Below are 18481 nucleotides of genomic sequence, written 5' to 3' on the forward strand. Positions count from 1 at the left end.
ACCAGCCAACCGAATGGAAACAGTTTCCTCAACTGAGGCCCTATTTCCCCAGGTGATGTGTCAAGCTGAAACTAATTGTAATGTATTTATTTCAATTCAGAAGTTTAATTATGGGGGTGGGGAGACGGCTTAATCGGAAGAGCCTGCTACATGAGCACCGACCTGAAAAGCTCAATGTGGTGGCGCTCACTTGCAACCCAGCATGAGCAAGGGAGTTGTTTAGCTTAGCCTCCAGTCCAGTGAAAGCCTGTCTCACAAACTATCGGCCAATGGATGGCTCAGCAGGTAAAGGTGCCTCCACATGCACGCCATGCCACGCAAACCCTCTCCTCCACATGCACGCCACGCCACACACGCCCCCATCTCCATACACAAAATAAGTAAAGATGTATTAATACTAGCAAAATATGATGTACTGACAAAAAACCCAAGGTGAGGAACACGCCTGAGGCTGACCCCTGACCTTTACACCCCCTCCACCTCCACAACATGATCACAGACTCACATGAGTTTAGCTAAATGCTTTGTGGTAGTGGGGAGGCAGAGGCAGGTGGATCTGTGTGGATTCAAGGCCAGCTTGGTCTACACAAAAAGATCCTATCTCAAAAAATAGAAATACTCAAGAAACCTGCCCACAGCAGGTTTTGTTTATTTCTTGGGGGGGGAGGGGCTGGTGATGGACAGAGCCTCACACGGTAAAGCAACTGCTCTATGACTAAGTTACATCCTGGACTACAACACAAACTACATCTTCAGTGTTTTCTAGAAAACTCATTTGCCCTGTTTTTATATTTGTTGCTGTGCAGTTCTAAAGACTATTTCCCCTCTTAGAACTACTTGTGATTTCTTACTCCTCTTGTATTTTCATTTCTGGCCTCTTCTTGGCTCCCTTTTCCCTTGGCAGCTTCAGCAAACTTCACCTACTTAGCTTACACTTTCGGCTGATCCACAAAGAGCAGCCGCTTCAGCCTCTGCAGCGCTGGGGTTCTAGTCACCACATCTGGCTAGTGCTGGGGTTCTAGTCACATCTGGCTAGTTAATTTTGTAAAAATCTTTTCCTCTAGAAGCTCAGCTTTTATTGCTCATTTTCTGCTCAGTGTGTCATTAAACTTTTTTTTTTTAATTTTAATGTGTTTGTTTTGAGTTCAGGTGCACCATGCGTGCAGGAGCCCACAGAGGGCAGGAAGTGTTGGATCCCCTGGAACTGGAGTTACAGACAGCTGTGCACTGCTCTGTGGGTGCTCTAGACCCTCTACAAGAGCAGTCCGCACTCTAAACCACCCATCCATCAATCCAACCCCTAAAGTGGTATTTTTCCTCCTCACTGAATAACTGTGAATCTAAAATAATCGCCACATACTTTAACCTCATCTTCCTCCTGCCAGAGGCCCCTATCCAGACTTGCAGGGATTACAGGTTTGTACAGGTCCTGCTCAGCCATTTCTCCTTTGCACCACAGCCAGGCATGACAGGGCCTTACATAAGTGGCCCGCTGTCACCTTGCTCTGCTTGAGCAGTTCTTAACCCTGATGGGTCCCACCTCCTGACTATACACTGCTAACAAGTCAAAGTATGCAGAGGAAATAAACAGCTCTGTCCTGTCCTAGGGCCTCTCCATCTACATATTCCCAGAGCATCTGTTGCATGCTGGACCACCGCATCTCTGTGAATATTAAGCCAGACAGGTCAGAATGTCCTCCTGGAGCTTGCATTCTAGTGACAAAAACAGATACCAGAACAAGTGGTGCATGCACGTTGAGCAAAGCCCAGGAAGGGACTCAGGCACTGGAGTAGTCCAACATAACTAAAGGAGCCTGGCCTTTTGATGGGGGTGACAACCCAAGTTCCTCAGAGCCCAATGACCTATTCTGTTCCCCATCCTACAATCGGGAAGGTGGCCATGGGGTTTTCAGTCATAAAAATGATCTAGTTTTGCGTTAAGCGCCAGCTGTTCCTGGCCACAGTTGAGGACCCAATAGGAACGAAGCTTAGGAGACGGGCACTGACTGACTTGGGAGTTGTGCAGTTGAACCACTGTTGCGCAGTGGTTCTCAACTTTCCTAATGCTGGAACCCTTTTGTTGCTACTTCATAACAGTAAGTTTGCTACTGTTGTGAATCATAATGTAAATATGTGTGTTTTCAATGGTCCTAGGTGACCCTGTGAAAAGAGTTGTTTGACCCTTAAAGCAATCACTACCCACAGGTTGAACACCAGCGTTCTATGACAAACACAGGAAAAGGAAAGAAAGAGAAACAGGCAAGAAGAAGCAGAAAAGGAATAGTAAGGTTTTAAGAAGGCCATAACATGTGCTGGAGATGGACAGTGGTTATGAGCACTTACTGCTCGCAGTAGACCCAAGTTCAAATCCAACACCTACATGGTGGCATAATATTGTCTGTAATTCCAGTTCCAGGGTATCTAACACCCTCTTCTGGCCTCCAGAAGCATTGCGCACATATGGTACACAGACATACACTCATACACAGAATTCTTTAACCATTGGTTAAACCATTCAAGAAACCATTGGCTTATACAATAAAAGGAAACAGGAACGCCTTGGAGGAATAGGAGCTGAGGCGTGGAGGCTGTGAGTGAGCCCAGAACAGTCTACGGTGCCAGAACACGGAGGTGCAAGCAACGTCAAGGCATGACTAAGCTCGCTTTGGCCACGTGAGGCTGCACGGAGCGACACACTTTCTACTACATTACAATCAACAGAATAAATGAGCAAACATTATTGAATAAATGAATGAGGTAAAAGGTTTCTTTGGAACAGAATACCAATTATTAAATACAGATGAATAAGGAACGACAAAATCTTCATAAGTAACACAGTAAATTCAACAGCAAAATGTCTCAGCCGAGATGGACACTTACTCTAAGAAAAATTCTAAGCATGTGACATTTAAACAGTTTTTTAAGTATCTTCCCAGAACATTCTCATTACTAAAAAATGTATTATTACTGTCATGTGTATGTGTGTCTGTGTATGTATGGGGGGAGGCACTCATGTCACCACATGTGTGGTCAGAGGACCATTTTTTTTGAGGTTGGTTCTCTCCCTCCATCTTTATATGGGTTCAAGGAACTGAACTCAAGTCATCAGGCTGAGTATCAAGGGCTGTAACCTGCTGGGCCATGTTAAAGGATCTCTTTTTTTCCGTTTTTTTTTTTTTTTAAGATAGGGACACACTATGCAGCCCTGGCTGGCCTGTAGCTCACTTTGTAGATCAGGTCAGTCTCAAATATATAGAGATGTACCTGCTTGACCCGTGGAGACAGGGTTTTACTATGTAGCCTAGGTTGGTCTGGAACTCAGTATGCAGCACAAGATAGCCTCAAACTTGTGACAATCCTACCTCAACCTCCCAATTGCTGGGAGTCCAGGCATAAGCCAGCAGTCTGGCTTGATTTCAGTTCCAGGGGAAACTTTTATTTATCTATATACTTATTTATTTTGTGGCACTGGGAAATCAACCCGGGCTTTCGTGCATGCTAGCCAAGATTTAATACTTCACCCCCCGGCTGACACTTGAGTTTTACAGCAGAGAACCTTCTTGTAGAGCCTCAGGGCTGGGAGGGAGGCTGCAGGGCACTGGCTTCTGAGGTCACCTTGCCAATCTCATCAGTGAAAGCATTAGCTAGATCCCAGCTGAAGGATAGTCTACAAAAGAACTGGCTTGGACTCTTCCAAAACATCACGATCACAGCGCAGGGGACACAGAAACTGCCTTGGGCAGACAGAGGGGAAGGGACTGGAAAGCAGAATGCCATGTGGGATGTCCAGGCTGGTGAAAGCCGCAGCCTGCAGATGGGGCAGGAGGGGCGGCAAGCTACTTTCCTGGTCCTGCCATTCCCCATGGGTCTCTGCTATACGACAGGAGAGGCTGAGTTAAAGGTTTACGAGGTTGACTTTTTTTCATAATTTTCTGAAGCCTAAACAACTTCAAAGTAAAAAGTAAAAAGAGAATACAATTATTGAGGTAGTGAGCTGCAGGCTGCCTCTGAGGGGTGTCACCCAGAGCTGTGATCATCTTGTCCATGACATCCTACGACTCATGGCACTGACTTCGGACCTGTCTAAGCATCTTGGCAGAGGCTGGCTAACACACAGGAAGTTCTACTCAATCCTGTAGTGGCAGATGATAGTGACAACTGGTGATGGTTCTGCAGATGATTCAGAGTGACTTGCCAGGCCTTGCTGTGTCCTGCTGTCCATCATGGGCATGCTGTACCATGCCACACTGAGTTGCCTCACTGGAATTACCACCTGACTAGGACAGCAGTTAAGAGACAGGGCTGAGGCAGATCCATGTCCACCTGCTTGGAGCCTGAAACCAACCTCGCTTTCCGTTATCTGTACTGCATTGCCAGCCTACTCAACGAACCTCATCTCAGAGCTGAGTTTGTTCACCTGGTTCCACCACAGAGGAAGGCAGGAAGAGGAACCAGACAGATCTATGGGTGCTCTACACTGGCTGAGTCATAAGCCTTGACTCTGACAGTTGGAGGGCATGGGAAAGAGGTAGCTGTGCTTGGAGCCCTTGCCGTCCCCCATCCTGGGGTGAGCTGCATTAGCACGAGTAGAGTGGCATACCACTGCCTGATCCCTATCTTCTTCAGCCAGACTTGGTCTCTGCTGCATGTTTCTGAGCTTCTGGCACCATGGTAATGTTCTAGTGATTACAAGGAATGGAGTCCACACTGAAGTGCAGACCAGGCTTCCCGTTCCTTGCCTTGGAGATCATAACAGACTATGAACCTCACAACCAAGAAAAGCAGGAGAGGGTGCTAGGCCTTAGAAAGGCATGAGGGCAAGGTAGATCAGTTGCCATGCCACAGCAAGGGGCCTTTATTAGATGTTCAGGGCACAGATAGACAGGTGGATGCTAGATGGTATAGCACACCTTCTCGGGGTGGAGTGGTGCCTGGATGTCCAGTTTGCGGGTCTTGCTGTCCTTATCAATGATCTCCAGTCGCAATGTCGGTGGACGCTTCTCAGCCTGGGGTGAGGGCAGCTCAGGGCTCTTGAGAAGGTGCTTGTCTGAGTCCTCCACAGTGATACGAAGGGTGCAGCCCCCTGGTAGCAGGTCCTGCTCATAGGCTGCCGCCAGTTGGTTTACCACACGGCGTTCTACCTGCAGGTGGCAGAAGATGACATGGCCATTTGCCTTGGCCTGACCTGGGGCTTAAGCCAGGAGCTGAGCTGGCCTCTATCATATGTTTAGGAAAGCCGGACTCTCGAGCCTTGGTCTTACTTGCAAATCGGCTCAATGGTGATAAACTCACGGGTCACTGCAGGGGCATTCAGGCTCCCAGCCCACGTTCTCTAAATGAGGGCTCATACTAACTCATCCTGCTTACAAGACTTAATTTCCTTATTCACTTTGCATCCCGATCGCCCCCTCCCCACTCTGTCCCCCTCCTCTCAGTACTTTATAATTCCCTCCCCCATTACCCATTCTGCTTAGTGTTTTTTTTTTCCTTTTTTTAAAAAATGTACATTGGTGTTTTGACTCTATGTACATATATGTATATGTGTGAGTGTGTCAGATCCCCAGAACAGGAGTTACAGACAATTGTGAGCTACCATGTGGTTGCTGGGAATTGAACCTGGGTTCTCTAGAAGAGCAGTCAGTGCTCTTAACCGCTGAGCCATCTTTCCAATGCCCCCTTCCCCACCACTTAATTGATCTTTTTTTTTTTTTTATTTCTGCAAGGACTTCTGTTGGTATGGATACTTCTAGCAGCTAAACTACAGGGAGACTGGCTGAGCCTGAAAGTTAAGTCTGTGGGCACCAGGGAGGGAGGTATAAAGGTACCACGCTTGTCTCAGGCTTCTGTGCTCACCTCATGCTTAATGGAGCGGGCACCGTAGTGGACGTTGTAGCCATCAACCAACACGTCTGCCACCTCACGGTCCCACAGCAGTGTGATGTTGTGCCTCTGCTTGGCCTGAGGTGGGTCAGAGAGAGGTCTGTCGGCATGCAGCCCAGTACCTTCCAGCTCTGGGCATACTGGTCCAAGGGGGCCTTGAGAGACTGTGTCCCCTGGACCACTGGCCTCACATCACCTTGGGGTCATTGAGTTCCAGATATCTTATCCCCACCCATGGGCAGTCAGTTCTCTTACTCTCTTGGCCCAGAAGTTCAGTTCCTTGTTGACCAGCTGGATGAGCTCTGAGTGGCAGAAAGGAAGGAAGTAGACAATCTCATTGATCCGTCCCAGAAACTCGTCTCTCCGAAAGTGAGCCTGCAGAGCCAGGTTAAGGGGGAGGTGTCAGTGATGGTTGGCAGGGAAGTTTCTGGGCCAAAGTGTGGCTCCTCCCTGAGCTAAAGTCCCCACCGGAGGTCAAAAGAAAAACTCACTTTCAGGATGGGTCGGATCACATTCTCTTTAAAGTTCTTTGAGATGGTGATCTTGTCACTAATCTGGACATCCCCTGTGAAGACAGATCATAAAGTACTTACCCACCACACTCAGGGATCTCTGGGCTGTGTTGGCTCTATGGAAGAGCCATGGGCTTTCTGTTGAGTGCATGTAGCCACAGTCTAAGGTCCCTGGGCCTTGAATTGGCCTCCTCAATAACTAGAAACTTCTGAGGCCCTTTGGCTCACAGATGCCTCAAGCCACAAACTCAGGAGGGAGTTGTTTGAGACAGGAGAAGATTCAGGATGAAGGTCTGAGCTCTGACTTAGCAAAGAGGCACCAGGGCTCATCCTGAGGAGAAAGGCAGATGCAGCCTCTTTCTGATGCTATCTCCGATAACCTCATGTGAGGCCTTGCCCACTTCCATAATTTCTGACTTGGTATCTCTGAGAGAGTCTGTTGAGTGTGTATCTCTCTAGTCCCACGGCTGTGTGCCTGTGTCTGAAACTCTCCTGGGCTTTACTGAAGGAGGATCTCTTGTTCTTACTATTCTCTGGTATGATGCCTATTTTCTGCTCTAAGGATCTCAACTCCATTTCTTAGGTATGACAGTGGTCAGATGACCTTCCTGAAACAGCCCAGGCTGTGCATCATACCAAGGTTTTCAGCGATTCGATTTCGGCTCATCTCCAAAGCTTCCTGTCTGAGCTGCAAAGCATGCTGGGCGATCTCATCACTGGCCACATTGGAAGTCATGATGAAGATGGCATCCTTGCAGTCAATGGTCTTCCCCTTGCCATCTGTCAGGCGGCCCTGGTAAGGATGAGGAATGGTAATGTTTAGGAAGCTGGTAGCTGGGCAAGCTACCAGCTGGACAGCTGCTTCTCAATGCTCTATGCTGTTGCCTTTCACTCTAAGCTCTCTGGACAAGGGACTCACATCCTAACAACAACGGCTTCACTGACTTATGCCTCCATGTGAGGTGGACTTGCTTATGGTCTTCAGGGCACCTAGCATCCCAGGGGCTTCCAGTGGCCAGTCTGACTTCCCACAAAACACACCCTTTGGAGGCCTACTCTGGGCTGGGACTCTTTGAGCCTTGTCATGATCCGGGTCTAGAGAGCCATTGAGACCAGAAAACAACAAGGATGATGAAGGGAGCCTGCGTCCCTGTAGGCATGCAGGGGAAGGTGTCTTAGAGGGTGATTATGAGGACCAGAAGTTGTCACCGGTGAAGCGCTTTATGAAACCATGCTGGGCAAACGGTCAGACAGTTGTTATTTCTGTGGCCTAGAATACCTTGTAAAGCCAGACAGTACTCACTTCTACATAGTTTTTTTTTGTTTGTTGGTTTGTTTGTTTGTTTTTTTGAGACAAGGTCTTACTATGTAGCTGGGAATGTCCTGGAACTATGTAGACCAGGCTGGCCACAAACTCAAAGATCAACTTGCTTCTGCCTCCCAAGTGCTGGGATTCAAGGCTTATACCACTATGCCCAGATTTTATTTTTTTTTCTTTTCTTGATATACTTCATACTTATTGTGTAGCTCTTGAACTCTAGATCCTCCTGCCTCTGCTTCCTTAGTGTTGGGATTATGGGTGAGTGCCACCATGCCCAGCCTATCTATCTTTGGAACTATTCTTCATCCTGGCAAAGTGGGGGTGGATGTAAAGATTCCCTCGTTAAACACTTTAGGATGTTTTCTTGGAACATTGAGCTCTTTCCAGAAGTGACACTGAGGAGGCATTTCTCCAGGAGACAGGTATATAAGAAAAGGAATGGCAGATACAGAAGAGTAAGTTCTGAAAGTAACCAGGTCAAGGGAGTACAGCCCTGGGCATATAGCAAGCCTCAAGATCATCTGTGCACCAACAGTGGACAGACAAGACAGTGGTGAGCAGGGTCTCACTGAGAGGAATCAATAGATTGGCAGGTGCACTCAGGCAGGTACCACTCTGTCACTACAGTGCTTCCTCCATCCATCTCCAGAACGGAACAACCCTGGGTAGAGGCCAGGCTGCTCAGTGTCTGACCACTCACTTGCCAACTGCCTGGATCTTTGCAATCACAGAGAACTCAAGCTGAGACTAGTTGCATGTTCATAGTTGTGTAACTAGAGTACAGAGACAACCTGACCCCTGAGCTATGCCTTGCCCTCTGCACCAGGCTAGAGAGCACCCCCAAGGGCACCTCATTATACCTGGCTTTCCTCCTAGGCAAAATTTAATTTGTATCCTTTATCCTTTCCTCCTAACCAGACACAGGAGTGATGGAGAGGGAGAGAATCCCTGCCTGGGGTTTTCTGAGGTAAGTCAGAGCTAGAGAACATAACCCTGGGGACAGATCACTGAACCATGGTAGGCTCCTGCCCCAGTTTAAACTCATCCCCATGCTCATGTCAATCTTATGTTCCCTTTGCCTGATGACACCAGGCTCAGTCAGGGCTAGTCTTTGCCTCTAGAGTGCATGTACTGACAAGAACCCAAGTGCTAGGCATGGTTTCCAGGCTTCTTTTGCTTAGCCGTTGGCCTAGGCCTCCAAGAAAGCATTAATTCTAAGGGGGTGTGGCACTCCACATCTTGGGAGTTGGTCACCCTGCTGTCCCTGGTTTGGGGTGGGAAAGGGGAAGACGTCTCAGCTCTTGAGCTGTTCCTCTCCAGCTCTTTGCTTTGCTAACTGGCTCTAACACAACCAAATCAGTGGGGGGACAGCTTGAACTTGAGGTCAAGTCTGGGTGCTCATATGACATGACTCAATCATATGCACATGGCACTTTATGTGTCACACTGGCCTTCTAAGCTAATCCCTGAGGACTGGGTTCACACATTGCTGTCCTGGACATAGTAATAACACAGCAGCAATTTCAGTGTGAGACACCAAAGCTCTGTTCATAACTAGGCCTCAGGATGGTTGAACATGGGCCAGCTGGTGAACTATACAACTGATCCCAAGAGTGATTTTTAACATTCACATCTCAGTTCTCTTGGACAATTAAGATGTAACCCAAAGGCAGAACTGCCCTTGTCAGCTATCCTGGCTGGGATGTAAATCTCACCCTAGGCTTAAGAGCTATCTATCAGCCCTGCCAGTACTTGGAGTTAGAATTCTTATGAGTCTCTGAAGGGAAGAAGAGAGGGTAGTGCCCAAGGGACTAGGCTTTTCCTGGGACTTCTATGTTGGGGAATAGACTCTCTTTCCTGGAGATGACCCAGTGTTCATGGTACTTTGGTGACAGCTAGAGAGTTCTTGATTTTCTCCATGCAGGATTGGGAGGTCACGCCTAGCAGGGTTCAGGACTTCTATCACCCCAAACTCTGGACCACACATCCTTCTAACCACTTTTGCCCAGCGCCTTCCTTCCTCAGGAGTCCTGTCCACTCAGCTCACCAGTAACACAATGCTTCAGGAATAAACACATGGGAAAAAAAAAGAATAAACACATGAGCTACACTCTCTGAACTGCCTGTCACTGTGGTGACTCCTCCTTGAACCTTTTATCCATGCTGTGCTTGCAGGCTAATCCCTCATTGCTTCTGGGCCACAGAATCCTGCTTAGATTGACTGGCAGCACTCCTTAGGAGGCTTCTGTTAACCTTTGTACTGAAGGAATCATGAATTGTGGCTTTTGTCCAGACTATTCCTAAATATTCCTAAACTGTAGCATCTCTGGGCTGGTCCATAGACATCACATTCTCCGCAATGCCCCAGGGGTCACCTTCCTTCCTGCCTGTATCTGCTGCTTGGCCTGCAGATTTCCTTGCTTTAGCTCATGGCTCAGCCACTTGGTTACTCAGGCTAGACATTGTCTCATGGTGGCAATACCTCTTTCCTCAAAGATTCATGAAATTTGCTTTGGACCAGGCTGCTGCAGGTATAAGTGGATTCTTCAGTTGACTCCTCACTGGGTCTCGCACCGTTAGGCACCTCCTTTGCATACTTGCCTTCAGGGGCTTTGTGAAGTGAAAATCTGACCCCGTTGCTTAAAGGTCTTTCAAATATTCCTTATCTCCTGTAAGATAAATCAATATCCTTTGCCTGCTTTAAATATTATTTGGCGCGCACGTGTGTATATGTTGCACCAAGGATAGAACCCAGGACTGTAGCACGCTAGGCAAAGTGCCCTCTCCCCAGCTGTCTCATTGGCCACCTCAATTGTACTGTTCTGTTCTCACTTTCTGAATGGCAGCCCTGGTACAGAGCTGTAGACCCTGGAGCCTTGGTGTGTCTTCTTCCAGCCCTGTATTTGCCTCCTAAGTACATAGCAGTGCACACCTTTAAACCCAGCACTATGGAGACAGAAGCAGGTAGGTTTCTGAGTTTGAGGTTAGCCTGGTCTACAAAGAGTTCCAGAATAGCCAGGGCTACACAGGGAAGCCCTGTCTCAAAAATCAAAACAAAGAAACAAACAAACAGGTAAAATTAGAATTTGCAGTTAGTCAACCCAGTGTTTTCCAGCTTGGCCTTGGGGAATGGCTAGAGTGCACCAGTCCAGAGCCCATCCTCAACAAGCATATATACTTAAATCTGACTGAGTAAACTCAGACTGTGGCCTTGGACAGTGGGATCAAGAGCTTCACAGACTAGCAGACTGGGCTCTATGCTGTAGGAGGGAATTAGCATCAGTTTCCTAAAGGTCTTCAGTGGAACTGTGTGACAGGACAGGGGAGACTGGCTTTAATAGGAGGCCATTAGCATGTTCCAGTGGACAGGTTGTCAGCAGCTGCTTTACTTCTCTCGGGGGCCAAGGAGGCCACCATAGGAATCTGTAGGAAGGCCTACAGGCTGCCATCTCACCATCCTAAGCAGGGCTCTCCCTGAGTGCTTCCTTGCAGACTGGCCTGCTCTGGCCCTAGATGCCCCTGTAGGCTTTGGAATGGCCTATAGTTTAAACACCATTAACTCAGCCTTGCTCTGAGGATGGGATGAATTGATACATGTGTGTTTTTTAGAATGGTGTGTGGTAGCACACAAAGTGCAAACTCTCTAGTTATTATCCCTCTCCGTCTCTACTTGCTTCCTTGGTAGCTCAGTAGGTTGGGGTAGGTGTGGTCCATAGCTGAGCACCTGCATCTCACCAACAGGCCCAAGTGGGAGACTCAGAACACATGCATGACTGAACGTGGGGAGCTCTGGAGGACAGGTCTTTTCTTCTGCAAGGCAGCTAACTGTGGAAAAGGCAAAAAACACTGGGCCTGCTGGGAAAGCTTGCAGCTGGTGGGGACATTTGGATCCTGTGACTTGGTACCTACATTTTTATTTGCTCTGGGAAAGCCGCTCCCTGTGTCTCATGTGACATTGGAACCAAAGCAAATCCTCATTTCCCTAAAACTGGAGGAGAAAAAGACAAAAGTGGGCCAAACCCCACCTGGAACATGGTGCTAGCTAGTACAACTCTTAGAGAAGAGGTCCTCATCTCCACTCAGCCCTGGGTCCTCACATTCTTCTGGCAGGGCAGCATAATACCCCAGAACAGGTAGAGCCTGTCCTCTGCTTGAGGCTAAGTACCACTCAGGTTGAAGGAGACAAGGTATAGAGGAGAGCTGGCTCTGGGACCACACATATCCATACTCTAGTCCGAAGTTTTACCCGAAGTTCTGTAGCTGTACGGTTATCATTTATACCTTCTCTGAACTTGGTATTCTTTTCTTTTCTTTTTTTTTTTTTTTTAAAAAAAAGAGCTATCTTCTTTCTGACTATCACAGTGACCAGCAATGATGTCTGTTAAATCTATTATTTTTTGATTTTATGAGCATTGGTATTTTTGCCTGCATGTATGTCAGAGTTACAGGCAGCTGTAAGCTGCCATGTGGATACTTGTCCTTAACTGCCAAGCCATCTCTCCAGTCCTTTCTGTTAAATCTTTACTAGAGGTAGGTATCAAATGGACAGAGAAAATCAAGTTTTTATTTGTAGCCCACCTTTACCAGTGGAGGGATTGCCTGATTTGTCAGGAGATGGGCACTATGAACCCCAGTAATACTGTTTCATTGGTAATGATGTGCTTTCCATTTAACCACATTTAACCAGTTAGCGCAGACCAATAGGAGAGATGCTTGCAGTTAAGGGCACTGGCTGCTTGTCAGAGGACCTAAGTTTGATTTCTAGCACCCACATGGTAGTTACCATCTGTAACTCCAGCCCTGGGGGATCTGATGGCTTCTTCTGGCCTCTGTGGGCACAACACACATGGTACACACATGCAGGCCAAAGATCATATGTACATTAAACGATTTGTCCCTCTTTGTCACTGGAGGCCTTTGATGTCTAGAGACGGACTTGCTAAGGTCAAAAAGCCAGTTAGGAGCAGGGCTAGAACTAAATTCTTGTCTCCCTCTCCCCCGCCCTGCCACCCCTCTAGACGTCTGCCTATGGGGCCATAAAGTCTAGCTGCTTTCCTTTCAAGTGCCTCTCCTGTGTCCCTGTCTGCTTTTACCTCATCAAACAGCTGCAGCATGATGGTGAGCACATCTGGATGGGCCTTGTCCACTTCATCAAAGAGGACTACTGCATTAGGGCACTGTTTCAGTTTCTTGGTCAGCTGGCCACCCTCTTCATGGCCGATGTAGCCTGGTGGAGAACCGATAAACTTGGCTACCTGGTGGAAGGCAATAACATGTTAGAAATGTCTTTTTGTGTTTTTAGCCTATAATATGGGGCCGGTGTGGGAAGATGTCTGAATACAGTTATTAAGAGGGCAAGTCTCATCAGGGATAGTCAAGAATACTGCCAGGATGGGAGAGCAGATGGATCAGTTTCTTCAGAAATGTTGTGCAGAACACATCATTGTGACCCTATTGTCCATGTATGTCCCTCTCTGCCTCAGGACAGATCCCAGGGCTGCTGAAGAATTATTAGAAGCCAAAGGCTCAAGTGACAAGTCATACAAAACCCCAAGTAGTGATGATTTCAGGCCCTCTGAGACATACTTCCCCGAAGACTATCTCACCTCATGTCGCTCCTGGAACTCAGACATGTCAAGCCGGATGAAGCCCTGAATGGAAATAAGGTTTGTCAGTATAAGACAGAAGGCAAGGGAAGGGCCTAGGCCAGACCCCTCCACTATCCTAGGCCTTCAGACGTGCCATATTCTCAAACTCCACATTTTCCCCAGTCTTTGCCTTCTTCTCTCACCCACTTCCCCAGGATACTTTTATTTTCTATCTTAATAAGGCCAATCACATCTCTGCCCTTATAAATACATTCAGGATGTCCCTTTCCCCAGGGACAGCTTCTACAGGTCTTGTTACCACATTATCTATAGCTCCATCCCCAGAGGGTGTTCCATATGTGCCCAGCAGTTTGAGTGGAGCAGGCAGGCATGGCCAAGGTCAGCACCACCAGTAGAGATGGTGGGGACATGAAGGGTAGTTCTCCACAGTGTTCCTTAAGTTTGCAAGACTATGGCATGAGTATGCCCCCTTGTTTTTTCTTTATAGCTTACAGCTACTATTTTACATTTTTCTTAAAAGGCATCCACGATGACCCTGTAGGTCTTCTTTCTCTACCATGGTAATGGGGATGATTTCTCAGAAAGTCCCTTAGGGAGAAGGCCATAGTTAGGGCCAGGGAAAGAGGCATGTGTTGATTTAACACAGGCAGAGAAGTCCTTCCTTGTCGTGGGTTTCAGAAGCTATGAGGGACTGTGACTATCAACAAACCCTGCTCCTCTCTCCTTACTGAGCTTGGGTAGAATGCATAAGCACTGCCGCTCCCAGTAGGTGAGGGTGACAAGGCACCAGACTCTCAGAAAGCGGCGCCCACAGCTGTATTTTAGCCAGGCCACATTTCAGGCAGCCACTCAATGAAGGAGATTGTGTTGTCTGCCCTGTGCCCTGTCCAGCACAGGTACAGGCTGGAGGGGTAAGCTTAGGTCAGGAGCCAGGTGATTGGACCCAGTTCTTCCACTGACTGTGTGGCTTTAGTCCTCAAGCCAGGATCTCCCAGTGCAACACCAGGCTCCAGGTCTGAAGAAAGTCCTAAATCAATAGGTAGGAAAGACATTAGGAAGGCTGTTAATAAGGCTGTTATTATGGTGGGCTAGGGCTGCTCTCAGTTCGTGGGCATAATAAGCAGCACTTCCAAGAGAGCTTCAGCAGATTATTCAGAGAAGTTTCTGGAAAGAAACAGGACAAGTGTGGGAAAGCTCAGAGCGCTGACCTGAGGCAGCAAAAATCTGGAAAAGTCACAAACACATGTCTGATAAGAGTTGACATTTGCTGTCATTTACATGTCTAGCAATGTTTTGAGGAAGCTATTAAATGGTTTAGCGTGTGTACAGCCTGTGGTAAGCAGGAGATGAAGAAACAAACCACAGACTGGAGTATCTTGTCCAAGGCTTTGCTGTTGAGTTTTGGTCATGACAAGTACTGCCTTTCATTTTCCCTGTCAATAGCTGGGTTCTCAGTAGTCTTCATTTGAAAGGTTCAGAGGTTTGTGCTTAGAAGGGACTGTCACAGGACCCAGAGGGTGCTTTCTTATGACAAGTGACCTCACCCCAGTTATTCTAGAGTCTTGCTGAGCAGCTTGGACTAGTTTTTGGGCTTGATATTCTTGGTTGGAATCTTTTTGGTTTCATGCGACTTTAATTTGGTTATATACAAAGTGAGAAAACAGAAACTATAGTCACATCCAACATGCCCTCAGTGTGGATTATGGGTAATATGTACTATTAGGAGTAATGGAGTTTACCATTTTATACTATTGTCTTAGTAATCTAATGGGAGAGAAGCATTACAGAACTTACTACTTAGAAAATGGATGAAAACAGAGTCCAAGTCAATTCCACACAAAAGGAGACTCAAATCATTGCTCTTAACCTGTCACCATAGTGCCACTTAAACTTGAAAGTCTTTTGGTCTCCAGTACCTGGCCTTATGATAATATTACAGAACAAAAGGTTCTTTCCCAAGGATTACTAAGTCTGATGAGAGTTAGCAAGGCTGTCCAGTTGGGGGAAATAGGACAGAAGCTGAGGGGAAGGAAAACCAATAAGCTCACACATGGATCTGGTAAGAAACTGTGCAGCTATCAATAATGCCTTGTGAGACAGTAAGCATTAGTGTCTTCACAACCAGTAAACAAGGGTCAGAGAGGCAGACCAGAACCAGCCCCGACTCCCAAGCCAGTGCTCAGTTTATCTCATGAGTCCCCTTGGGAGGCACAGGAAGATGAGCCTATGTGACACTGGACTCATATACCTAACACTTTCTGCACTTTACTGACTGTCCTGGAGGTGTCAGGAACATAGGGTCATTAGCTTACAGTCCAAGATTCTCTTGGATTTTGATGGTATGCTTCAAACATGAGTGTCCCATGGCTAGGAATTGTCCATGTAAACAAACCCTGTAATGGTTGGCCCAGGGTGGGCCAATAAGGGGTTTTATGTAAGATCTGAATCACACATGATTCAATAAGAAGTGTTTTTAGGGGGCCAGTTATGCATCTTATCTTCTTCTGTGAAACAGATAAATCAACATATTTCTAGTCTCAAGAGCAGCTGAGAATAAATGAGAGAAAAGTGGGCTCACGCCTCCTCCTAACAAATGATCTCGGGCAAGCCTCCTGCTACTCTAGGGCTTTAGCTCTCTCAACTAAAAAAGCAGATGAAGTTAGCACTGTTCCTCATAGGATCAAGTAAGAGCATACAGCAGGTGGGCACTGCTGGGACAGGCTAAGGAGAGACAGTGTCTATGGCAGTGTGCTGGATCCTGAGTAAGCTAATGCTCACCATAACCTGAGGAGGGATTGGAGAGCTCTTCCCCGAGGCAAGAAAGAGGATTTTTGTGGGAAAGGACCTACTTAGGGACAGGAGAAAACCAGAACTGGAACTCGAGTCAAGGGTCCATGGCTCTCGAGCTTGGTGCCAAACAGCAGATGCAGGAAGGAGAGGGTGCTACTTGCCTTGTGGGGAGGTGTGTACTGATCCCCACCCCACCCTTGAGACACGCTGTGGTGGTGGTGGTTTCTGTCCCCATTTAGAACCAACTAAAAGGTACCCGCATCAACAGTCGTTCCATAGCGAGTCAGCAGGTACTCCCTCCCACATCCACTGTGTATGAAGACATATTAAGACAGCATGGATAAGGAGATTATAATTTGTAATTAAATATTAACCTTTCTGACAGTATTAAAATTAAACCACTCAGAATTCTTCATCCCTAATCAGGTGGTTCCTGCCCGTAACTGCATCTTTCCTAATAGTCTTGCTAGTTTATGGCCCTTTCCAGAGTGCTAATTGTTTCAATCGCTGCCAACCTGATAAATTGTCTAAAGCCACTATTTCGGTTGGAGCACATTAGCATGCCACACACTTCTTCTTGCCTGCCTGTCTAGTGGGTCTGCAGTGGGTCTGATAGAGGCTGTGTACAGCTGTTGGCAGAGACAGGTAAGTTTAGGAGTTTTCTGCCAGCTGCTCCACAGAAAGGCTCACGAAACCTGGGCTACTTTGTTTCTATGGATCCAAGGATCCTCAGAGGTGGCAAGGGAATAGGCAGGCTACAAGGGGACGGGAATTCAGGACTCTGCTTCTGGGCTATTTAGCTGGCAGGGCCTAAGCTGCCCTGGGGAAGAGGGGAGGTGGCAATGAAACTAGGCAAGCACACCGGAGTCTTAGGCAACCTCCAGGGGCAAATGGGGGAGCTTAGACTTAATGATGGGAAGGCACTTAGCTTTAACTGAGTATTTTGTAGTGTCACCAAGGACTGCTTTCTCAAAAGCATTTCCTGATATTCAAGGCCTTTAAAACCAGGTGTGGATAAACATAGCTGGGGAGACCCCAAGGCTCTGGGCTATGGTTAGAAGCAGAGCAGAATCCTAGTTGAGGGGACATGCTCTATGGAGAAGCAGCAGACACCATTCCTACTTGTTTCTCCAGTAGCTGCTGGTTCCCTGTAGCATAGTCCTACCAGACTGGGATACCTAGCTAGCCTGAGCTCCCGCAGAGAGCCCTCAGTAAACATTGTATGAGCTCTGAGTACATCCAGCAAGACGCCTGGCAAGGACAGGGCTCTCAGCAATGTTCAGATGAATCTCATCTAGTTCTCCCAAGGGCCCTGACTCAGGCAGCTAAAGACAATCATTGCTATTTCACAGCCAAAGAAACTGAGGCACGAAAAAATTAATTCTTAGAGCAATCTCTGGTTAGAGCAGAGGCCTGCTTCTGGGACCAGGGCCCAGCTTTTTGATTGGCTGACGCTTAGGTTTTAGGACAAGCATGAATGGCAACGTTTCCCTGGCTTATAGACTAGACCTTGGTCCGAATTCCTTACCTTTTTGGCATCTTTGTGCATATACTTGGCTGTCTGCTTGGCCAGCTCGGTTTTCCCTAGGAATAAGGTAGAGTTAGGTCAGAACCAGTTGACAATCTTTGGAGTAAAAGTACACTAGGAATGGTTATGGTGGTGCCCATCTTTGATCCCAGCAACTGGGAGGCAGAGGCAGGAGGATTTACAATATTGAGTTCCAGGACAGCCAGGGCTATGTAAAGAGACCTTGTCTCAAAAAATTAAAACAACACTAGGATGCATGGACACTGATGAGTACTCCTTTTATGATAGAAAGCTGAGGTCCAGAAACTCTCTTAAGGTGAAGCTGAAACAACAATCACAGTGCACTTCCAGTTTCTCCTATGAAGCCAAGGACTTTCTCTGTAGCAGCATCCTAGGCGTGGAGGCAGGCAGTAGGACTTGTAACCCAACTCATCCTTTGAAGTTTAGCACAAACTTCATCTCTTCTAGGACTGCCCTGACTTCCTGCCTTATGCCCTGCATCCCTCTTAAACACTCAGAGCCCTGGAAAGTGTAGAAGATGACAGAGTACTTGCCACTGGCACCACAGATCTTGTGACGAAGAGGACAACTCCTAAGTGGTAGGTTGTTGGAAGGGCCATCAGGAATGATGGTAAATCCACTATGTGGTACACAGAGCTTCATGGTCAGGTCCATGAAGGTGCTGGGAGGTAAAGAGGTGGCTATACCATTAGAGACCCATCAAGACCATGGAGGGAGGTAGGGGTGGAGGAAAGCAGAAGACACCTTAGATGGTACAGCCCACCTGACTAGAAAGGTATCCATGCCTTACTACAATCAGTTCTGCTGTGCTCTGTGCACA

The 18481-nt window shown here is 47.4% G+C and overlaps 1 protein-coding gene across 1 annotated transcript in view; it reads right to left on the reverse strand.

Moving 5' to 3' along the window:
• Nucleotides 1-2753: 2753 nt before the first annotated feature.
• Clpb (ClpB homolog, mitochondrial AAA ATPase chaperonin) overlaps nt 2754-18481 on the reverse strand; it is a 124035-nt gene continuing 108307 nt past the window's right edge. The window contains exons 9-16 of the mRNA XM_028781529.1: nt 17641-17696; nt 13320-13364; nt 12807-12968; nt 7029-7185; nt 6372-6445; nt 6136-6255; nt 5854-5958; nt 2754-5141 (exon numbers count right to left, since the gene is read on the reverse strand). Coding sequence (XP_028637362.1) covers nt 4893-5141; nt 5854-5958; nt 6136-6255; nt 6372-6445; nt 7029-7185; nt 12807-12968; nt 13320-13364; nt 17641-17696 — 968 coding nt within the window. The 3' untranslated portion in view covers nt 2754-4892. The remainder of the gene's footprint in view (nt 5142-5853; nt 5959-6135; nt 6256-6371; nt 6446-7028; nt 7186-12806; nt 12969-13319; nt 13365-17640; nt 17697-18481) is intronic.

Source organism: Grammomys surdaster, unplaced genomic scaffold (genome assembly GCF_004785775.1).
Source record: "Grammomys surdaster isolate TR1022 unplaced genomic scaffold, NIH_TR_1.0 458, whole genome shotgun sequence".
Lineage (NCBI taxonomy): Eukaryota > Metazoa > Chordata > Mammalia > Rodentia > Muridae > Grammomys > Grammomys surdaster.